The sequence below is a fragment of the Peromyscus californicus genome, unplaced genomic scaffold (assembly GCF_007827085.1).
Source record: "Peromyscus californicus insignis strain IS unplaced genomic scaffold, ASM782708v3 Scaffold_11__1_contigs__length_118956290, whole genome shotgun sequence".
In the NCBI taxonomy this organism is placed as follows: Eukaryota; Metazoa; Chordata; class Mammalia; order Rodentia; family Cricetidae; genus Peromyscus; species Peromyscus californicus.
This window is the reverse complement of record NW_026294402.1, coordinates 2633254-2658239: the sequence shown is the minus strand read 5'-3', so window position 1 is coordinate 2658239 and position 24986 is coordinate 2633254. Positions and strand designations below refer to the sequence as shown.

Here is a 24986-nt window from a genome sequence, read left to right as displayed (position 1 = left end):
CTGTGTCCTTTGTAAATTCATCATTTAGATAGAACTATAGCCTGACAGCAGATAAACAGCAGCTGAAGGTCCCTGATTGAACTAATTTTTTTTTGAGATTTCCATGGTGTGTGTGTGTGTGTGTGTGTGTGTCTGTCTGTCTGTCTGTCTGTGTGTCTGTGTGTTTAAGTATGCCACATGTGCAGTGGTGCTCATGGGGATCAGAAGAGGGCACTTCATACCAGGATCTTGCAGAAAAGAATGTACTTTTAACTCCTGAGCCACCACTTTAGTACTACAGGACTATTTTTTAGTTTTGAGTTTGACCAGAAATGAATTCAAGCTAAAGGATGCAAAATTCTTCTGCTTTCTTTCCTTCCTTCCCTCCATCCTTCCCTTCTTCTTCTTCTCCACTCCCTGCTTACTTTCTTTCTACTCTTTTGTCTTATAGTCTGGGATCATGAATGTTTTGTTAATTTCTGAATCAGGTTTAAAAATAAAGTTGAGATAATGATTAAGGTTCCATTCTGTTCTAATAGAAACAAGAACTTAAAATATTTCTGAGTCTCTGATGAGGTTTAATACTTCTCATGTCCATAATAATGTGTCTTAAATTCTTTCAAAGGCAAGCGTGACTCCTTTCATATCATTCTTTAAATCAAGTAGGAAAAAACATCTACCTGCTATCAATTCCCTAACAGTGCAATGCTGGGTCACAGGAGTATTAGTGATTCAAAGTCAAATGATATTTTTGCTTTTGAAAATTAGTTCTGGTGGTGCAATGTCAAGAAAATCTTCTGATGTTCAAATAGATGTGAAGAGAAGTAGGTAAATCTCTCAGGTCTCTGCTTTCATACAGTTGTCTCTATGACAGTGAGAAGGAATGGAAGAGGAGAATGTTGGAGAATAGAAGCATTTATAATAAACTAAAGATACATTTTTGAATACTAGAAACATCACATTGAAAATCAGTTAAATATTGAGGTCACTTTTAGAAGATGAATTAATTGGGAGGATTCATAATATATCAACATACAAATGATTTTAAAGACCATGAAATTGATTAGTTTCATGTAGGAAGACACTGTAGAAAATGAGGTGAATTGATAAATCTGTATTATAAGCATATATACGTGTGTGTGTATAATGAAGTATATACAAGTCATTATTTTAGATTTTCATCAACTCAACATAATTAAACTAGAACAAACAGTCTCATCATTCATGACTTTACATAGTCTCAGGTTAGTTTTAATCATGCATGACATTTTTCATGAGGCTTGAAAGATAGAAATGGAGTAGTGTCTGTGCTGTTCTTAAATAAAGTTGATGAGGGACATGAGCCACTTTACAGAGTAGCTTGTTGCTACTCACCTGGTTGATTCAGGGAACCATGAGACTCACAGCTTTTTCATATACAACAAACTTCTTTTTCTGGAGTTTCTATTTCTATGCAAGATTCATAGTTAGCTTCTGGGTGTAGACAAATTCCTAAATTGTCTTATTAAATAAAAACACAAAGCCAGATACATGGGTAAAAGCCTGGGAGAGATCAGGGAAATAGGGAAAACCACCAGCCAACCTTACCTCACCAACTCTGCAGCTTCCAAATGCAAGTTATTTCCTGTCTACCCATGTCTATATGTCTTGCTGTTCTGCTATCTGATTTGCTCTCTCTGTTCAGCTATATCACCTCCTCTTTCTACCCAGCTCTGTCACTTCCTGTCTGTCTGTACAGACCTCCATGGTTAACTAGTTTTGGAATCTAAGGCATGTGCCACCACACCTGGCCTTTCCAGTGTGGCCTTGAACACACCTTTCCAGTGTGGCCTTGAACACACAGAGATCCTGCCTGCTAAGTGACAGGATTAAGGGCATGTGTTACCATTGCCTGACTTCTGTGGTGTGGCTGGCTTTTTCTTCTGATCTCTAGGCAAGCTTTATTTATTAAAGCACAAATAAAATATCACCACATATGGGTGAGGTCAGTGCTCCTTTTATTGTTCTAGAAGTCCTGACCAATAATTAACACCTTAAAAGCATTTGGGAACCCATGTATCTAATGATCTGTTTCTAATATTTTGGTGTTAGGATTAAACAGGTTGAGCTACAGTCATAAAAAGACATTTAAATTCTTACCTATAAATTTTCATGTAGCCTAATCTCCAGTATATTTAGTACTGTAGATTGATCTATCTATCTATCTATCTATCTATCTATCTATCTATCTATCTATCTACCTATCTATTTATCTATCTTTATTTATTTATTTGTTTTTACCGGATATATATATCTCCCATCCCTAAACTGGTGATAATTGTTTTGCATTTCATAAGTATTTTCTGTACACCGTTCCCATTTCATGTGCTGTGGGAGGTGCTGTGCCTATAGACAGAAAGCAGAAAGCATCGTGGTGAGTTTCTAAAGGAAAAATAGGGAACATGTTGCTGGCAGAGGCTGAGTTTTAGAAGTCTTAGAATCTGAGGATAAAGCAACACTGGATATATAACTGAAAGACACAGAACACCCATCCACATCTGGTATGAGAAGGAAGATGACCTCTCACTTCTGTCTCTATCTTGAACTTGAATTCCATAGTCTTTAGACTGACATGACAATTCTAAGAAAACAACATTCCAATTTTTCATTATTTGGAACCTAAAAATCAGAGTTATCCATGGATGGATAGGTCATATTCCCTAGAGGAGAACCTACTACTATTATTCTACCAAATGGACATAGTATTAAACTGCTCCCTAACTACTTATGTTTATACCCACAGAAAGTGCAATACTCAATCCTCATCAAAGACGTATTTTTTTGCAGTGAGTTCAATGTTAGCTTCTCTTTCAGTATCTACCAATGAACAAAGTTAGAAGCTGGAAAATACTGAAAGCTTATTACTATTCAGTGCCACTTCTTGACTCCAAGCTGGTTCTTGCAGGTTGCATCTTGTTTAAGTTTTCAAACCTACTTTCATTCACATCATTCTCACTCTGTAATCTTCCACTCTAGATGGACAGAAGCTTCAGCTTCACATAGAGTATTTGGCTAAGACCCAAGTGGTTCTGCCTGTCTGGCCAGTTTCAGAATAAGACAGACATGAGCACCTTGGCTTTTGTTTTGGTTTGCCTTGACACATATGTATAAGTTAGTGATCATTCTCTAAAGGAAGACAAGTATTATTTTGATAAACTACACAAGATATCATAGTACACTGTCACAGTTGTAAACTGTTACTTAATCTTCTTAAGTATCATCTTTTTTTCCATGTTCTGTGATACTAGCACTAAAATTCTTCAAACTCTCATATTTTCTTGGTCAACCAGAACTGAGGTAGGTTTTTCCAGAACAGTCAAAGTAGAAATTAGAAAGCTTAAGGATAAGGGAGGCACTTACCATTCTGTGTTGTTTCTAATGTTGCTTTTCTGTATGTACTGGAGTAGCAATGTTGCTTTACTCCAAAAGCAGTGGTTAATTTCACATCCTGGCTTATTGACAGTCCCTCATCATACCTCTAGAATAACTCTGGGAAACTGATAAAGCCAGGGGTGGAAGAGTCTACCTCACAGGATCCCATGTCAAAATCATGCATTTCCTCATTGATCTGACACAGGCCTTACCCTCTCTAAACTTTTATATTTCAGTAACCCTGACTACTTGTTTTTATTTACTTCAGAATTAGGGTTGGTAGATACCTTCTGAAAGTACTTTTGTTCTTTGGCAATATCCTTTTTGATTAATTTATTTTCCACAACACAAAGCCACGTTGAATAGTCTCTAAATTAAGTTCCATCTGTTTAGCTACAGGATATGCTCTGCTTGGATCCTGATTGATAAACATATGGAAACATATAGATATGTTGGAGGATATTCCAGTAGTTAGAAGGATGTTATCATTTCTGGGATTAAAGTATCTGAAGTAGAAAATGTTTATACAAGATTTGATGAGGTTTCTAGTATAGACAAAGATGACACAAATGGGTATTTTTCTTATGCTTTTTCAAGTTCCTATTGTTGTTGACTGACCCTTATTCTTATGAGAGTCAATCATAGATTTGTCAACTAAAAGCACACTAGGAGTAGAGAATTATACAGTCCTAGAAAGCTAGATTGTCGTGTGCAAAAGCTTACAGAACACAGACACAACCAAACATTATTTAGGTATCTCAGGGGTTCAAATAGCATATAACAGACAATTCTGAAGAATACTTGTAGGTTATGAAAATGTATTGTGCTTTTGTCTGAGAAGGAGAATTAACAAAGTGATGAGGTGTTTGCATTCCTGTACAATAATTTTAGAGCTAATTTCTGGCATGTGACTTTAACCCCAGCACTCAAGAAACAGAGGCACATGGATGTCTGTAGTCAGATTTTATTTTGGGCTGCCAGATCACAAATAATGACCAGGGACTTCTTGTTAATTATGAAAGCTTGGCCTGTAACTTAGGCTTGTCTCAACTAATTCTTATACCTTAAATTAACCCATTTATATTAATCTACATTCTTCCATATGCCTTGTGGCTGTTACCTCTCCTCCTGCACATCCTACTTGCTCTGTGTCTCCTGACATCTTGGACTTTCTTCTTCCCAGAGTCCTCTCTGTCCCCAGAAGTTCTGCCTAAACTCTTCCTGCCTAGCTATTGGCATTTCAGCTCTTTATTAAATCAGTCAGAAGACACCTTGGCAAAGACACATTGTACAGTGTAAACAAACATTCCACAGCAGATATCAGTGAGTTGGAGGCCAGTCTGGTCTACAGAGTGAGTTCCAGGACAGCCAGGGATACATAGTGAGAACCTGTCTCAAAAAAACAAAACAAAACAAAGAAACAATAGCAGCAATCTAGATCTTGGCTGAGCAATGGTAAGACTATGAGAAATAAACCAGATGTGACCTCAGCAGTAAGCAGGAATAGGAAGAGAGGCCATGTAAAAATAGAATGGGCAGATTGGGTCATTAGTTTGACATACAGGTTGCAAGAGAATGAAGTTACAAATTAAGGGATCTATCTTATAAAGGTGAATGTGGAGATAGAATGGTTGATCTAGAAAAAGGAATGGCACTGCACCAAGATTCTTCAGCTCAGTTTATAGCTCAATACATTTAGGTATCATGTTGAACGTCTCTGTTTAAGTCAAACATGTACCTGCCTTGTTTATTCTGTACCTCCATTACATTAACTAATATACAAGCTCTGCTTTTGAAGGGAAGATTTGGAACCATGAATAAAAGGGTAGATTATGTATTCTGGACACATAATAATTCCCAAGAAAAATCAAGGGGAAAATAAATATATTTGACAAAATAGTTTTCAAAAAATCCTCAAGTAAAGTAACTTAATTTAGTAATTTAAGAGTACTTATAAAGTCTACTAAAATCTCAATATGTAATAAACCATATAACGCTTTCTACATTAATACCCTTCTCTAATTAAGAGTTAGTGAGAGTTTCCTCTCTGACAGGCACTGTGTTAAGCACTTTGAATAGCATAACAAAGAAAAGGAAGATTCCACTGGGCCGTGGTGACCAAACCTTTAATCCCAGTAGGAGGGAGACAGAGGCAGGCAGATCTCTGTGAGGCCAGCCTGGGCTACAGAGTGAGTTCCAGGAAAGGTGCCAAAGCTACACAGAGAAACCCTGTCTCGAACACCGCTCCCCCCCCAGGAAAAAGAAAAGAAAAGAAAAGGAAGATTCCTTACGGAGATTTGTTCTTGTGAGAAGATATGGACAAATAAATGGCAAAGACAAGCTATGTTGGAGATCCTGAGGAAGTCAAGCAAAGCAAATGTAAAGAGGTAAGAATGCAAAGACCACCAGAGCCTTATTCAGCAGTGCTCAGGAGATGCTTTTGATAGGTGCAGGTTAAACATAGACTGCAATTTTAGAAGGACCATTTAGTATTTAGAATTGTTAGAGGGCATGTCAGAAGAGAGACCACAACTCTGGTAAGGTTTAAGGCACGGTGGTGACCAGGGGTGACTCCTACAACTTCAAATCATGCCTATGTAGGACTTGTATCCCCCAAGAGGCACAAGCTAACATTTAATGCACAGACAATGAAGAGTATACATAAAGATGCTTAAACATTTTATAAGGCAAATAATAAACACTGATTTTATTTTTGGCTGAGTGAAATGAAAATAATGATGCAACCTTCTCAAGACTGGGCAAAGTAGAGATAGGTAGGCTTTGTCACGTCCTGCTGCTGAAGAACACAAATTTGCAGTGTTTTGCACAATATTTTGTGTTCAAAAATTACCCTTATGTAGACAAATTTCTAAATGGTCTTATTAAATAAGAAACACAGAGTCAAATATAAGGGTGAAAGTCTTAGAGATCAGGGAAATAATGAGAGCCGCCAGCTAGCCTTAACTCACCACACCACCGTAGCTTCCCAAGAAAGCTACTTCCTGTCTACCCAGGCTTTTATTGCCTTGCTGTTCTGCCCTCTCATTGGCTCTTAGCCCAGCTACCTCACTTTCTTGTCACTGCCTGTCTGTACAGACCTCCACGTATCTATGGTTGGTACTAGGATTAAAGATGTGTGTCACCACACTTGGCTGCTCCCTAGTGTGTCCTTGAACACACAGAGACTCTACCTGCCCTGTGATCGGATTAAGGGCATTTGCTACCACTGCCTGACTTTTGTGTTTACCTTAAAATGGCTTGCTATTCCCTTTGATCTCCAGACAAACTTATTAACATACAAAATATCACTACATTTCAGCACAAATAAAATATCATCACACTCTTAATGTTTTTAATCCTGTAACTTCTGTTTTGAAAGATTTTTCCCAATAATACTAACAGACAGAAATTTAAATGTATGTGTCTGAGGACATTTTTATTACAAAAATACTTAAGACAACAAATGTATAAATAACTTAAATTTGTAAAGTATATCCTAACAAGCCAATTATAAGGAATGCTAGGCAGCCACTAGACATGGAAACCATATATGACAGAGGTAAGCAGTGGAGGTCATTCTCCCTTATCTTGTTCCTATTGGACTATGACTCTTAACTTGCCTGTGTGCAGGAGACACTTTGTTTCTCAACTCTGTTGTAGATAAGATCTGCTTTGTGAGTAAATTACAATTATTAGTTTATAAGTGTAAGTGGTTCCTACACTACCAAAAGGTCATGTCCAGGTGCTCTTGATTTGTTCCTCTTTCACTCATTTATAGAGATTGTGAATATGAAATTTAATAAAATAAAATGAAAGATGTAACGATTTGGAAAGAAAAAAACTAATCTATAGTTTTCATGCAAAAGTTTACATATCAGTCCCCCCTCAAGAAAATTCTGGGGAAAATTATCTAGATTTATGATATTCTATATAACATCTAATTGAAAGGTTTTATGCATTTAAAAATTCAGGAGTCTTTGTATTTTCTTTTCTTCTCACCCACAGCAATACTTGGTTGGGAACTGTACAGGAAAACAAAAACAAACAAAACTTATTTTAATATTATGACAAAATAAAATAGCCTAGGGATATTCTTTTTTAAATATTTGAAAAGTTTATGAAAATATAAATATAAAACTCCTCATAAAAATTAAAAGGGAAATGTAATAATGAATTAGTAAAGCACAGTCCTAGACAGTCAAATCCCACTGAAACCTCTTAACAACTGTGAAAACCCTGTAAGATTGTTATGAAAATTAGCTGAAAGAGTATACATAATCAGAATAACTAAGGAGAGTATGGACAACATATGACTAATGAAGATATTCATTCACAGCATGGCATGACATTCACCATTGAGAGGCAAGTCAGTACATACAATGGTAACAGCTTATACAGTGAGCAATTGTCCAAATACCCAGCAGTATGGCAGAGGCCTGCCATGCACACATCAACCTGTGGAGTAAGGTGTTAGCATAAACATTTCACACATGGAACTGGTGTCAAAGAAGCCAAGTGATTAATAAATAGTGTGATAGTAAATTCCACAACTTTTCATTACTATTAGATGTATGTAAGTATTAAAGGAGTCCTTTTCTATCTATTGGTAGCTATTCTGATATATATATATTATATATATATATATATATATATATATATATATATATATATATATAATATATATATATATATGGCTGTAGCTTTTTCCAGTCCTGCCCAAACCTGCAGTCCCATAGCTGCTTATAAAATAACCACTCAGAAGCTTATAGTAATTATAGCTGCTTGGCCATTAGCTCAGGCTTATTACTAACTAGCCCTTACACTTAAATTAATCCATAATTCTTATTTATGTTTAGCCACATGGATTGGTACCATTTCTCAGTTCTGCCTTGTCATCTTGCTTCCTCTGTGTCTGGCTGGTGACTCTCCTGACTCAGCCCTCCTCTTCCCAGAATTCTCCTAGTCTGCTTGCTTCACCTATTTTTTTTTTAATTTTTAAACTATGGTCATAGCAAGCTTCTTGCTAAGCTAGCTCTTATATCTTAAATTAACCCATTTCTATAAATCTATACTTTACCATGTGACTTGTGGCTTACCAGTATCTTTACATCTTGCTTCTCCTGGGGGCAGCTAGCAGCGTCTCTCTCTGCTCTGTCTTTTTTCTTCATCTCTCTCCAGTTAGAATGTCCTGCCTAACCTTATTCTGCCTCACCATTGACCAAACAGCTTTATTTACCAACCAATCAGAGCAACACATAATCACAGCATATAGAATGTTATCACCCATCATTTCCCCTTTTCTTTCTATTATATATAATTTTATTATGTTAAAGTTAAAACCTTCCCTTTTGTTTAAACAAAAAAAGGGAAATGCTGTGGGATAATCCTCTTGTACACTGGTTTAATAAAATGCTGATTGGCCAGCAGCCAGTCAGGAAGTATAGGTGGGCCAAGCAGTCTAGGAGAATTCTGGGAAAAAGAAGGGCTGAGCCAGGAGTCACCAGCCAGACACAGAGGAAGCAAGATGTGAAGGCAGAACTGAAAAAAGGTACCAAGCCACATGGCTAAACATAGATAAGAATTATGGGTTAATTTAAGTGTAAGAGCTCATAAGTAATAAGCCTGAGCTAATGGCCATACAGTTCATAATTAATATAAGCCTTTGTGTGTTTATTTGGGTCTGAGTGACTGAGGACTGGGCGGGACACAGGAAAATTTCCAAATATATATAGTTTCTCATTATTTTGTGGTATTAATTTATAAAGGTCCATAGAAATGTATTTAAATACATTGATTTGATTTTAGACATATATTTTGAGAAAATTAACTTGTTGTTAACAAAAATAAAGACATAAAAATAGCACTATTAAAATGTGTGTATGAATTAAATAATAAATACAACTTTGAAAGTAAGGTCAGAGGCAATGATGGGTTGTGTATGCTTGACAGGTGTTATGAAAACCAAAACTGTAGGAAACATTGCATTGCCATTATTGAAGGTAATAACCAAAAAAAAACAGACAAAATTGAAAAAAAGTGAATTTTTTTACAAATTTTTTTTTCAAAAACTTTGGCAGTGATTGTTTCCTTATTATTTTTAAAAATCTGAATCATATTTGTTTTGTAATGAGCATAATTTACTCTTATAAAATGAGAAAAGTGCATAGTCTCTCTGGATTTATTTGTTCACTGGTCTACTTGTGATTTTATTTTTAGTCCTATTGTTTGTGGAAAGTCAATAGACTGAGAGCTTGGTTCTGAACTTCTTGATGGAAAATTAGTTTCTTAAAGAACAATTTTTTTGTTATAATCCTTTCACTTCTCTTGAAAAGGTAGAGAGGAGCATGCATAGACCTTCACTGTACTGGATTTAAGATATAACTAGAATGCTCTCTGAAGTTAGAAACATATTGTCAGAAAGGATATGGTCTGTATAGATCTCTCAGAGGGAGGGTGGTCAGTAGACATTGGCTATCTCAGCATAGTTCTGACAATGCCTTCTCAGTCTACATGGTGACTCAGACTGTCCTCATCTCAAACACAAAGTATGTAGCTCAACAAACTGGCTTCTTCAGAAGAGATAATTCATGTACATAGCTTCCAATTACAGAATGCTGTATTACAGAATGCTGAGTTCCAGAGAGAAAATGTTAACTTTCAATAGGTTTCCATTTGGATACCAGAAGACTAATAATTTCTCACTCAATAACTATACTGTAGCTGAAAACAAATAAAATCAAGGTTTATTTTCTCATGAAGGAAATGCTTCAGTAAGAGGAAGCTGGTGTGTCACCACCACTTTTCATCCTAGTCAGATGTTCTGTACCAACTGGAGAAGGGTTCGCAAATTCACTCCCCACATACATGTACCTGGTATGTGTCACCTGTGTTAATTCCCAGGGAAGAGGTAGAAATACCGTGTCATGGATACTCTCTCAATGGTGGGCATCTGGGTGAGTTCACCTGGGACCTCAAATGAATGTTGAACCTGTAGTGATGAAGAAAGTCCTTAGAGATCTCCTGAGAAGAGAATTTCTTTTGCTGCTATTCACAGAAAAAGGGAAAAAAGATTCTCATCATGTACATTAAGGTTGTGGCTGGGTAGTGTATCAGAAGGAATATTTAGCTTTTTCTTGGACACTGTGCAGACAGAATGACTTAGTACTTTATGAAAAGTGATGAATCAAGATTGTACAAATAGGAAGGCTTTGGAAAAACAAATACTGTTTGCATGTGGTATTCTAGAAAATTATTCATTAGATAAATTGGGATGTAATGAGTAGCATCAAGATAAACCCATTATGGCTCCTGGCATGTGACTTTTCACAGTTGTCGAGGACATAAAAGACTAAAACAAACTCCTACTTTTCGAAAAATTTCCTCCAAATGATAACACCAACAATACTTCTTGAAGCAGTCGATGAGTTTGGAGATGAAGAGAGAGCCATTCTTGCCCACCTTCCAAGAAATATTATCTGCAAAGAGAAGCATGGGAATGGTGAAAGATGACGTACTCCTGACACCACAGTTTAGGAACCAAGTATTCTTGGGTGATTCACAGAAGACAGGAGGCCACAACTGAGTAAAGCTGAGACCCTGGGGTCCCATAAAAGATGCATAGGAAACCTGTTTAGACCCACGTCATAAAACCACATGGGCTTTTTAATAGGCAAGGCCAATTGAACAGCCTCCAGCCAGCAAGTCCTGGAAAAGAGCAAATTCCTTCCAGTACCAACTTTATGATAGAGAAAAACTCCCGTCTCAAACCAGTCCTTGCTTCCCTGCCTCTTCACCCCATTTGCCTCCTGCTGAAACTTTTTGCACTTATCTTCCCTTTGAGCAATCTCCATATGAAGACCTTCGCTCTGCCACTTGACCTAAGCTTCTGTTCTTAAAACAGAGAGGCAGTCCTCCAACCACCACTCAGCCAGCACTGCTACCTTGTTGCCCTGTTGTGCTCAAACCTTGTCTTCAGCAGCTCCGTTCCACGTGATTCTGCTCACTCCTGTCTGGCTTCTTCCTCCTAGATCTACCAATACTACAAAACAGAACCGCACCCTGTCACCCAGGATTTCCAAATCCCTAAATCAACCTCACTCATTAGGCCTCACCTGCACCTGGTCCATCATTCCCATTAGAAATTGTCATCTCTGACATAGCCTTACTAATAGCTCTGGAATCCATTCTCCCGGTCTTCCTCTGGCCTGATGAGTCAAGCACACTGGCTAGCTTTTCCATCTTTAGTCTTCATTTCCAAGAGGCTGCTCATCCTCACTCCAGGAATTTTCTAACTATTTTCAATTTCCTGTTGTTTTTATTCATCTTTAGGATTGTGAAAAAATTTTTGGCAACTTGAAATCCCCAAACTTGATCTTTCTGGCAGATGTCTTCTGTGAAATATACAAGGGTGTAACTCTTCATTGATAGTTTCACCCCAAGCTATCCCATGACCATCTCAAACTTGCAGAATTAATTTTTTCCCCTTTAAAGCAGTCATATTGGTCAACATTTTAATTTGTAAAATATCAGAACATATTTGTAGTATATCCTTCCATTATAGGTTTCTGCTAAATATAATTAATTCAGCATGCTATGAAACAGGATAGTACACTATTTATGGAAAATAAAATATCCTTTTAAATAAATTTACCGTAATCATCTTCTTGAATCTTCATATTCCCCATCTTTCCCCAATCAAATCAGCTAAACTGATGAGTCATATTGATTACATTACTAATTACTGGAGCCATTGACTTGTTCACCCCACATTATAATCATCTCTGGGTCGCAGTACTGTCATTGCAGTCTGACCTGCCTTGCTGCATTCATTCTCACTGTACTGCATTCATTCATTTAAGAGTTAGATCTGCATCATCTTATTGTTTAAACCTCACTAAAACTATTACCATAAAAGTTCATCTAAGGCCTTCCCTTATCTGACCCCTGCCTCTGTCTCCAGCCTCTTTCTTGATTCTGTGCTGATGCATCCTTGTCTTTTCTGCCAAGCTTTTCTTAGGTCCTCCTTAGACTCTGTTTATACCATGCAGAATATCCTCTCTTTTTTGAGGATATCTTGTGAGCCAAATATCCCTTTATAGCATCTAATGCAAGGGCCTATCACTGTTTCTGTTACAATGTACTCATGTTTTCCCTCCCGGTTAATATCTACCCCACAAGCTTGCATTAGTTCAAAGTCAGTGTCCACATGTGCTTTCATTATGGAACATGTGCTTTTTATTAGCCCAATTCTAGCACAGTGTTTTGAATCTTAACAAAATAACTTTGTGTACTAGACTTTATTTCCACCACTAAACAATCTAACAGTGTTCTTTTTAGATCATATAAAAGTTTTAGTTCCTTTTGTCAGTTAAAAGGATAGAATTTTTCTTTCAAATAAAATCTCATTAGAATTGCAATACATAAAACAAATAAAAGTGTGCCTTATCTTGTTGTGGTGGCCATTGTTTGTGCAGACTTTATTCTTTGGTTTACACTTGGAGAGTCTGGTAATCTCTCAGCTCACATATGGTCATGTATCAGCAGCAGATACATCACCATGTTTATTTGAAAGGTCACATGTCCAGGCTCATTGCAGACATCTGCATATCAACATCTCCAAATAATTCCTCCACACATTAGACCTTATAATCACAGAATGTGGATGCAAAGGAACCATGATTTGTGCTAACTTGTTGTCTAAAGGTGCCTTGCTCTCTGAATCTTTGATAGAACCCTGTTATAGACTGCTTAAAAAATGATGTTCGGTTACACTGACCATCAGCTACTGGGAATGAGCTGTTTCTGGGCTGTATGTCACCTTTATTATAGTTTCCTTGTCCCAGGGAGGGCATTGGTCATTTGCTGACTATGTTAATGTGAAGGCAGACACTTAACAGTTAACTAATTTCCCAAATTACATTAAAATAATAGGCTAAGAGTTACCATAGTGTTTGCTGTGGACCTAGCCGTTTTTACTGATTCAGTTTGGAGAAATCACAGAGAATGTTATGGATTGATGTGTCACTGATGTATTTTAAAAGCAAGTCAAAATGAAATATCATTCACTTTTTTTATAGTTACAGTATCTGAATCTTGGATTCCACAAAATGATCTGTTTACATTGAAAGTTTCTAAGCAAATCTAATTATGATAATCCAAATACTTTAAATCTCTTCACTATTGAAAACTTTCCAATAATTAGACACAGAATGTTCACTGAAAGTATATGAGCTCAGCCAAGCATACTGTATAAAAACACTACTAACAGATTCAGAACACCTGAGCTCACTTACGTGGGGTAGAAGATTTGAAAGCAATGAAGTCTTTCTCCACGTGGGCCTTTGTTATGCACCTATTCCATTCACAGCTCAGCACACGCTCCTCATCTGTATCAGCAGTGGCTATCCCTTTCCTTGTGGATATCCAAACAATTCCATTATGTCCTAGGAGAGAATGTACTTCTTAAACAAATGTAATACATGCATGCATGCGTGCACACACACACTCCACAGAGATAAAGTATATTTGGCACATTACATGATGATTTTATTGAAAATATGAATATCTATGTGCACATGTTGTGTGTGGGGGGATACATGTACTTATGTGAGTGCAAGTTATCCATGTCAATGTGTACACTCAGAGGCCAAAAAGAATGATGTCAATTATTTTGTTTTACCACTCTTCAACTTATTCTCTTGGCAGTGTTTTTCACTGAACCTGGCGCTAACCTGGTAGCTAACGAGCATCAGTCATCTGCCTCTCTCTACCTTCTATGGTCCTCGGGTTATGTGAATACATGCTATGCCTTGCTTTTCACGTGGTTCTTAGGATTGATTCTTGCAGAGTGAGCATTCTTACTCACTGAGCCATCTCCTCAGCCCCCAAAATATCTTACTATTAGAGAAACTCCCACTGACCAAGAACAATACAATACCCATCATGCCTAGAACAATAATGTTGACAAATGACTGGGACATTTCTTATTCTAGGCTACTTGTTATCCCATTGAAACATAGGATATAAGATAGTTTTTTTGTACTGAACACACCATCAACACTAAAATGTTCCCCTTATTTATCTTCTAGAACATGCCAGACTCATAGAAGAAAGTTCAGAACCACACCCCAGAGCCCAACTCAGACTCACTGCCCCTGCAAGCCTGCATGATGAGGATCTTGGGTTTGTTTCTCAGACTCCTGCAGTTGGAGTTGTTGAAAATTGTGAAGATGGTGTCATCATGAAGAACGTCCGGTTCTCTGTTTCTGTGCTTCACCCCACAGATTCCTTCCAGGATGCCATGGGACATGAACACCAGGAACGTGCTGTCAGAGGACTGGTGCTCCGGACGGCCAGCAAACTGCCGTAGTTCTGTCTCCATCTCCTGAAAAGACTCTAGAGTCATTCTCAAATATATTCCTCACATGGAGCTTGTATCCAGATAACAGAGGAAGTTCACAAAAAATAAATAACTCCTAGGATTGAGTGGTTTGTGCCGTGTAGGGTTGTAAAAGAAATAAAAATATATGCATAAGATGTGAAAATTAGTGAAATTTCTTATTTTAGATAGTTTATAGCCCTATGGAATTAAAAAGGATCTTGGGTTTCTAAAGACTCTAAGAGATGGAATATAATCAAAGTCAACTCTATTGCAATTAGGTTTTGGGAATTCTCATTTAAAGGAGAGGCAGACATAAAAGCTTATGTTGATAAAAATTGAAAATATGAAGTTCCTTGATACCAAACAATAATCAAGTGTTTCATTCTTTAACTAAATTCACCCTGATTGCTTTAGACAGAACTGAATCCACAAGAGTTTTTTTAACTCTCAATAATTAGACATTTTGTTCTGACATTGTTAAAGTCATATGTGTTTATTCTTGCCTCCCTCAGACCAACAGGAAATAGAGACACTTAGACTGGCACTTAAGAAAGACCCCCTGTCTTGCTGAAATAATATTGCACAGGCATTATGTGAATATTCTCTGAGACTATGCTTTAGAAACAGTAGAAACCGAGGAAATCCTATCCTGGAGCAGATCTAATTCCTGTACTCTGACATATTTGTTCTTGTTGCTACTAAAAGCGAGGCTGAAAATAGCTCAGGGAAGGTTGATCTGCTCCATGCTCACAGCTTACCTGAGCTGTAAGGTTCTCCTTTAGCACCACTGAGTATCCAAGGTTTTGAAGTAGCTCTTGCATGTTCAAAATATCAACCTCAGCATCATCTCGATCAAAGAGGTAGTCAAACTTTTTGTTGCAGATGATGAGAGCCAAGCGTGTTCGACCTTCCTTCTCCATCACTGGATATATCTGAGGTTAACAGACATAGAGTGATTTGACCAAGGGCCCTCCTCATGCCTCCAAAATCTAAACAAAGCTGACAAAAAATAATTATAGTGAACAGAATGTTGCTGGTGGAGTTATGTTTGGTTGATGAAATGGTAAGATTTGAGACTGAAAACATATTTGGGGCCAGTGTATGTTATTAATTTTGGCTAGTGACATGGCTTGGATTACGTGGTGGCATGGATTTCAGGACATATTCTAAGATGAGATTTAAAAATGGGAAATATAAGTTGAATATCACTTGATGAAGTGCAATGTCCTTCATCTGATCTGTAGGGATCCATTATAAGAAATAGAAAAAGTACACATGGTCTAACTGGGGTAACTCCAGTCCCCTGCTTCCGAAGCTCATCACCTCTTTTGCCCTTTCTGTCTTCATCTTATAGAATTGATCTCGAGGACAAAGTTGCAGTGTATCATGGGCTTCTGTGCTCTGGATTTCCTGAGGAGCTAAAAGAGAAAACAGAACCAAAGAATTGACATGGCCCCCAGCCAGGCACACGTGCTGGCCACATGTTCATTGCTCTGAAGTGTTCCACTGCTGTTCCTCAGAAAGCTGTGCTGAAAGGAGGACTTTCTCATACAAGCTAGACACAGTCCATGCGTCTCTCTACTGCCTGGGGGTCTGGGGGTAGAACGCTCAGCTTCCATGTCTGCCTGTGTGCCATGGTGCTTCCCATAATAGGCTAAACCTCTGACACTGTAAGCAACAACCATTCAGTGCTCTCCTTTTTAAGAACTGCTCTTGTTATGCTGTCTCTTCGCAGCAGTAGAACACTGATTAAGACAATGACAAACTATCACAGTATTTCGGAGGACTTGATGCTCATATAAGCACTTTTTGTACATTGCAAATATTTTGTTGTCATTTCACTCTTCTGTGAAGTTTGGAATTCATGCAATGAAAGTTCATGTGCATTAAATCAACTTTTAAATTAAAAAAAAAGACTGAAACCAAAGTCTTGACTTTTCCTCCTTTTTATTTATGTTTATCACTGACCCTGCCAATTTTGTATTTTTCTAGTATTTACGACTTTGGTTAGACTTTCAGATTCAACATATTGGAATCACATGAACTCAGGGATCTAATCTTTGTAAGGAACTTTAGTTTCATTTAGTTTATTTATATTAGAAGCTGATATTTCGATTTTATACCCTTTTACTACCCTTCGGACCATACCAGTGACAGGAAGCCTATGTCAGTCTAAGATATTCTTTAAAATTCATAAAATTCTATGCACCCTCACATCCAGACCATGTGGACAACATTTCATTCCTTTTCCTATAAAAAATTACATGAATTCTTCCATGTTTTTATGCTTATTGCTTGTACACTTAAAAACAGAACAAAAGCTTTATCTTTGTATTCCCAGAATCTGGCATTAGACAAAGGAAAAAGTACTTCATTGCCAATCACTTGATTTCTTCAATTTCTTTAAAATATTTGCTCTTATTTCTTAGATTTCCCAAAGGGTAATGAGTCTTCTGGTCTCTACATGCAAGAAATCATCCATTTACCTGTGTGTCTATCTATCTGCGTGTTTTCTCTCATACTGCAAGAGAAGGTACATCCTTTCTAAGGACACTGTCTCTCTTTATGACTTGAATTCCACACCTTTTTACTCACCTACAAGAATTTTACTGGAGTATTTATTCAGCATTTTGTGCTTTCCTCTCTTCCTCCTTTCCCCTCTCTCTTCTTGCTCTTTCATAATGTGTTTGACTCTACCAACAAATGTTAATTTTAACACAGAGAGGGATATAAAAGGGGAGGTGAAAGTATGAAAGGGATTGAATATATTCAAAGATATTAAAATAGAACACAAAATAAAAGACAGAAAGGTGTGGGAGAGGAAGGAAGTGTCACTGTGGAATAGAATGGAAGGGAAGGACAGGGAAGAGAGAACAAGTGGAAGGTGAGACTTGGAAGACTGAGAGTTCTCTTCAAAGCTTTAGCTGGAGTCATCCTTTTTACGTTTTAGCAGGAAGGCAGAATCAAATTCTCAGTCAGAGAAATCTATTCATTATCTCTTATTTTCTGTTTTGTTTGTTTTTTTCTGATTCATGATATGCAAGCTGAGATGTAACAAACAGCTTACACACAAAGCATTTGTTAATACACATACTTGAAATGCATTTCAGTGATGGGTGTCAGCTTTCAGAGGTGACTGGAATAAGCAGTGGGTCTATAGTTTGACTGAATTTTCAGGGAATGACAACTCTTAATGAAAGCAGTTTTGTGAGAAACACCACAGACATAGACACACACACACACACACACACACACACACACACACACACGCACGCACACACGCACACACGCACACTCGCGCGCGCGCACACATGCACACGTCTGTCACAATAGACTCCTTTTCCACTGATAACAGTCTCTAGGCAGTACATCTCTGACTCTGAACTTACAGCTTTACTTATTTCACTCTTAGTTTCCTACTTCACAGTCAGATTATAGCCTTCCATATGGGCGTATGACATCCAAGTTCATTCCTGTCTTGGGGCTTCCTGTTTTGCTCGACAGCTTTGCACAATTCCCTTTACACATTTAAGTTATATACTAGCATATCTTCTCAGTGAGGGTGGACTTGGCTAAACATCTGAGTGCATATACTTCTTACATGATTATTGTATATCAGCACTCACTAAATTATAAATTCCCTGGTAAGGGAATCATGATCTTGACCTATTTTTCTTATAGTTATGCAAACCAAATGTTGACAACAGCAATTTGATATTTCATTTAATGTAAGACATAAGCATACAAACATAAAAAAACCACAAAGGTTTTATTCCTTAGTTTGTTAAGAACTTCTGAAAATAAATCATTCACACAGCACTATCACTCCTCCTTCTAGACAATTCCTTAATAAACACCATCAGATGTTCATCAGTTTGGTGAACACAAGGAATGTGTGACTCATACCATATCAGGTAATTATATATATATATATATATATATATATATATATATATATATATATATATATTATCTATAAATTTTAAAACACAGTGTACTCACATGCTTAACCATATCTTATTTGTGCTAGTATTTTCTGAAATCTTTAGTGTTTTATAAATGTAAAGTTATTATTAACATCATTTTAAAATATGGGCTATCAGGACACATGTTAGTGATAGTGATGGCCTTGCTGTATGACCTTCTTGGCTGTGATCCTAGTCCTGTAACCAATAAAGACTTTTCAAATCCACTTTATCACAAGTAGCATCTGCATGTATCTTGGGATTGACATTACCTGTTAGTATTGGATGTGATGAAGGGGCCACTCCAACATCGTCCTCCATTTCTTCATCTTCTTTTTCTTTTCTGAATTCTGAAGAGAAGTAGAGAACAAGTATTTGAGAGACTTTCTAGTGGCAGAGTTGGAGAAAAACCCAAACTTTCCAACTCTCAAGGAAATGGTCTCTGCTATAGAGCAGGGAGTCTGTGACCCCCACCCCCCAGTGATAAAACCCCTTGAAACAAAGGGTTTGGGGCTGTTACCTGTCAGAGAGAAAGTGGATATCTGCTCTGATAAAGTTTGTTTATCATCTTTTCTGTCTTTAATTCCATTTTCAGAGTCTGGAGAAAAAAGGAGTATCAGTGCTCTGTTCCAAAGACATTTTCATGTTTATGTATGTTTTTTTGTTGTTTTGTTTAAGTTCCATATGGTTTATACAATGCATTTTGACCATGCTCATCTACCACTACTGTGAGTTCAAAATAGGAAAATATACTTTGCAGATTAAGAGTTCTATTTGCAGTTAATGTAGCTAAAGAGTAAGTTAAGGTTTCAATTTGTAATTAGGAATAAGTTCCTGTTTTTTAGATCTGATGTAAGCTGCAAAAGATGTTTCCCAACCCACACTAAACTTGTGACTCCATTCACATGATGTATATCCTTACCCGTGTTCCTTCCCTTCCATTGCATCTTTCTAACAAAATATAACAAAATGTAACAACTAACTACAAAAAGGACCTCAAGAGACCAACAGGGGATGCGCTCTTAAATCTCGATAGGGTGAGAAAGCCACTGGCCAGTCCTGGGTACACCTCAAACTAGAGCTTGCTTTAACTGGACAGTCGTGGATTCGGTCTTTCCTTGCCCCGATTTCCAGGATTAATCTCCTTTTCACCACTGCTTATTTCCCCATTCCTTACTCATCCAGAGTCACTTCCTCCTTTTACTTTTTTCTTGTGTTATTATTAACCCAAGTCAAAATAACGTTCCCGAGTTGCTCCTGCGTGTATGACCACCCACTACATCTGAGCGACCAGTGGCCATGTCCCTAGCGTCAAGTGACTCTCCCTCTCTCAGCAGCTATCTATTGTTGTCATTTCTAAGAATGACAATGTACAAGGCCACAGTTCCATGGGTTGTTACTGGAACGTGAAAACTGACATCAATTGGTCTATGTGTTTCTCTGGGGCATGGAGGCAGTTACCTGCTGGAGAAGATGCTGTAGGTATTTTCTGAGATTCATCATCCTCATCATCAGAATGAAATTCTGAAACAATAAGAACGCAGATTTTGGAGGGAGGTGACTAAATTCCTAGGCCCTCTCAAACACTGGTAAGTAAACCACCATGTTATTCTGTTTCTCTCTGAAACATGGAGGTTCTGTCTGTTCTCCAAGCTTCATATTTGTTTACAAACACTCTAGCCTCTTCCAAATTAAAATGAAAAAAATGAGGCATATCCCTATGAAGCAAGATTTTTTTCTCTACTGTGATTATTATATAAACAAAGATTTAGTCAAAATCTGTAACCACAGTTTCTTAGAATTTATTTTTCTAAGAAAAAAATACTTGACTGTATTAAAGATAGACTTTATACAACAAAAATAACACAGAAGAAAAAGTCAAGAATTTAAATATACATTTTCTCTATCACTTGCTGGGGTAGGATCTGTGGCCCTGCAGACCAAATACCACTAGCTACCCTGTGTTAAGTATTTAATGGAGCACATAAACACCCCACTGCCCTTCGGTAATTGATGCTGTCCTGCCAAAACAGAAAACCTGAGATGTGAAGGAGACAACTACACACACAAAATTTATAATTTTTTTGTTTATTGTTTTTAAAGATAAATTAATGTTCCACTAACCTTCAAATTCAGGTTTTTTTGTTTTGTTTTTTTTTTCCCAGTAGAAATTAAGGTGAAAATTTCTTCTCTGGAATTAAGCCAGAGATAAGAGAAAAAGAGTGTTAACTTCTCCCCTCCCCCATTCAACAGTCTATATCCAAGAATAAGTCTACATCTCTATATGTGACCAGAAGCTTAGAACACTATAAACACTATCACTGAATTCAACCTAACAATACTTTCTGAGCACCTGTCATCTGTCAGATGTTGTTCTTATATAATCAATATATATTCATGAATAAAGCAGCCAAAGAGACCTGCCTTATTAAGACCATGTTTTCCATAGTGAAACAAAGTAAAGGAAGGAATATGTAAATTTCATGGGGGTAATTAATGGTATAACTGTCCAACCAAAAGCAAAATATGTAGGAATAGAAAAGCAGTTGGGGTGAATTGGGACCTTTTTAATCTGTTAAACAAATAGACAAGCAACAGTCTGGGGGATGTGGGTAAGTTAGATTTCCCTTGAAAAGAGGAGAAATAAAGATAGAAGGCTCCTGGGCAGTAAAAACAGAATGAGTCGATGGCATTTTGGCCAGAACTACTCACTTAGTCTCAGCTGCTTCCTGGAGTTGACAATGTGGCCTGCAAATATTTTGCCTACCATTTCTGTTTTCTCAAAGATGTTCTCAGCCAGGTTCTCAGCATTGTTCAGAAGGAAGCGCGCACCTTCCCCTATTCTGAGTAACTCATCTCCATTTAACACGTTCTTCTCCACCAAGTCATCAAAAACCCCATCCAACACATTCTTAGCCAAACCCTTGATCTTGTAGATTGGATCTCTTTCATGTGTCCTCTTGCCTGTGAAAATTATAGCATTTAGGCATGAAGAGAAATTTAGATATCTGTTCCTACACTAGGAGCTTTCAGATTTTAATGTACATAAGAATCATCTACATAGCCAAATAAACAGTACTCCCTGACTGGAATTCTTGGAATTCTGCTTGGAAATCAGGATGAGACCCGTGTGTGTGTGTGTGTGTGTGTGTGTGTGTGTGTGTGTGTGTGTGTGTGTGTGTGCTTGTTTCTTCTATTTTTTGAGATCGACTTGAGTGACTTGTCTAGAAAGCACACAAACATGTATTTTGTCTAACACTCTTCAAGTTTATACAGGAGGAAACTGAGGTTGAGAGAAGAGTAACAACTCCATTAAGCAATTTAGCAGTAGATATCTGACATTTCTGTGTATCACTCATGATCCTTCCACTTTTGCTCATGATTGTTAATAACTTTGAAAGACATTACATTGCGTATAGGGCATAGTGAACTGTGAACACTTTACAGCTATACTGTCATTCACTCTATTTATATTGCCAGGGCTGGTAGGCTTCTCTGTGTGGAGATGAAGAAATCAAGCTAGCTGGCTTGCTTGCTGCTGAGAGCAGTTCAGACGCCTAGTAGAATGATGGAGGACATGCAAGTTGTTCAATAGTACAGCTTCTCACCCTCACAACAGAACACTCACATAGTTGGAGAGAGCCTCAAGTCAGTGAATCAAAAGGCAAGCCTTAAACCACAAGAAAATACTGAAATGATGGGTCTGAATTGGTTACATTTTCCTTTCTTTCCAGCAGTTGTAAAGTACTAAGTTGGAGGCTTTCAGTGTTTGCATGCTCCCTCTGTAACCTGTGCTGCCATAGCCCCTTCACTCCCAGACTAAAACAACTCTGTTCCTACAAAGTCTCGCCACATCGTTATTTTTCCTCTCTGACACCCATATGTAGCTTCCTTAACAGAATCATAAACAAAGAAAGGACTCACCCGCCATGGCTGTGCAGGCTTCCTGGTCGTAAAAAGCAACGAAATCGAAAGCAAGCTTAGAAACAGTCTGCATTTCCTTTCCAGAAACATACCGATGAAGCTGTCTCAGTGCGGGAGTGGGGAGGGGTGGGGGGGGGGTGGGGGGGGTGGGGGTAGGGGAGAATGCCTTTCCTTTCCAGAAACACTGATGATGCTGTCTCACTGGGAGATTCCAGCTTGGCAAATTCTCTTGCTCTTTATCCAGAAGGTCAACCAGGAATCTGCTTTGATATGCAAGGCTTCTCCTTGACACAATGTTTTCTGACTAAAAATGTATATTCACACACAAATACATTCTGAGTCCAGTCTGTTTTTTAGCATTGTTTCAAAGTGCAATGTGACTTCTGTTTTTCTCAGTGTCACCATGGGCCTTTCCATAGATAAGAGACCACACAACAGTGGCACTTGCTCAACAAAGAATGTGCCAGTCTAGAAGGCTTCAGAGGAAAGAGATGCTGAGATCTGTCAAACCTTGATGTGGCTACCACCAATTCAAGTAATCTTGTTTCTTCTCTCTGAGTCAGCATCTTTATTTGTCAATTTTGGATATTATTTATCTGGAGATAAAAGTGCACATCTTTGTTTGTAAAATGCACAAGAGAGTCTTTCACTGTAACTTTCAAAAATTTATGGATAAATGATGGCAGTAAAAGTTAAATAACTGAAATATTTATAAAATGGAAAAGAATGCTACACTGCTGCTTTATTTTCATGATACTGAGGGCTACACGTTAGCTGCCTTCCTTGTGAATTTTTTTCCGTTCTTTATAAAATACTTAATACAATTTCAATGCTGTTCACTCTTTACACCAGCCACCTTATAGTAGCCTTCCTTGCCTTACTGACCTCAGGAGTTAATTGGTATGGCAAACACATCACCTCCAAAGAATCATGTGCAGTTCTAGGCCCTGTCTTCACAAAGCCTTGTGCACTTTTCCAACTTGGACACCTGAGCACCCATGTAGATTACCTGGTGCTTCTGAGAGAGAAAGAGAGAGAGAGAGAGAGAGAGAGAGAGAGAGAGAGAGAGAGAGAGAGAGAGAGAGAGAGAGAGAGCTTGTCCATTTCTTGGCAGACCAGGAAGCAGAGAAAAGGGAAGACAAACACTCAGTTGGAATTCTCCTTTTCTCCTTTTTAACTACTTTAGGACCTCTGAACAAAAGGAACCACATTCAAGCCAGCTCTCCTCCCTGTCCCACAGTCAATCCTCTCCAGAAACTCCCTCACAATCTTCCCTGCCTCAAGGACAGCACAAGCCTCTCTTAATCCAATCAAAATGAGATTTGAAAAGCTACCACAGTGTCATGTCATACAATCATATCAGAAATCAATTAACTTGCTTTTTAAAACTTCATAGTGAATAACATATATTCTGCTAAGTAAAGAATTACCAAGTTTAGTAGATTATAACTTCAAAATGTTTGTCAAATTATTACATTCAAAATTCAAAGAATAACATAGTACAGAAAAGCTTAGAATGAAAATCAGAGTCTCCAATTTGCCTTACTTCTGTATTTTAGATACAACTTCCCTAAGCTTTTTCTGTTTTTTGAATGGTGTAATCATTTCTTAAATTATTTTGTTTGACAGTTTCACACAGGATGAATTATAGCTATTTTCACCCCCTATTTCCCATACTTATCCCCTTCCTCTCCTGCTGCAGTCTTTCTCAGCAAGTCCCCTCCTGTCATGTCCCCTTTCTATGAGTGTCCCATTGGGCTTATTAAATTTTCTTTACTGATCACAGATGGGAGGTTATTTAATGGAACCTTAGCAGTGGTTACACCACTGAAGAATTTGATAACCCCCTCTTTAAAGAACTCTCAGCTGCCAATAGTCCTTCAGGGAGGGCCTCTCCTCTACCCATGACAAAATGTTGATGGTTCCAATCATGAGCTTGAAATAGCTACAGTCTCAGTGAGTTTACATAAGACAGCCAAGGCTGAAGTGAGCTCATGAGTAGGGGTGGTTGTCTGTGCATTACCCGGAAGCACAGCCCCCAGTGAGGCAGCAAGCAGCTGCTAGGTACCTGTCCCCCTGAGGTGTGGCCGGACGAGGACCCCCTGAAGACCTTGGATACATGTACATGCTTGCTCTTCTCTTTGTTACCTCGTGGTCTTGGATGCTGGTGCTGTGGATCAAGGCAGAGCTCTCCTGAGAACCAAGTTGGACCGTGCCCCACCCCTCTAGGATTCTGAGATTTTCTCCTTTACTCTTGTTGTGAATTAACCGCCCCCCAATAAATTCTTATAATCTTTAAGCTATCTCGGTGGATTGGTAGCGATTTA

General features: G+C 37.9%; 1 protein-coding gene across 2 annotated transcripts; it reads right to left on the bottom strand.

The window, feature by feature from the left end:
• Positions 1 to 4336: 4336 nt before the first annotated feature.
• On the bottom strand, positions 4337 to 22785 carry LOC128118796 (caspase-12-like). Of its 2 annotated transcripts, XM_052751600.1 has the most exons (12): positions 22660 to 22785; positions 21448 to 21699; positions 20197 to 20259; positions 19256 to 19333; positions 19008 to 19085; positions 16094 to 16188; positions 15529 to 15702; positions 14539 to 14773; positions 13683 to 13832; positions 10756 to 10865; positions 10261 to 10378; positions 4337 to 7412 (listed from the first exon to the last, which is right to left on the bottom strand). In XM_052751600.1, the coding sequence occupies exons 1-11, from the start codon at positions 22730 to 22732 to the stop codon at positions 10280 to 10282; spliced, it is 1407 nt and encodes a 468-aa protein (XP_052607560.1). In that variant the 5' UTR covers positions 22733 to 22785; the 3' UTR covers positions 4337 to 7412; positions 10261 to 10279. The 2 variants fall into 2 exon arrangements, with proteins under 2 accessions (XP_052607560.1, XP_052607561.1); XM_052751601.1 differs by lacking the exon at positions 21448 to 21699.
• Positions 22786 to 24986: the final 2201 nt, after the last annotated feature.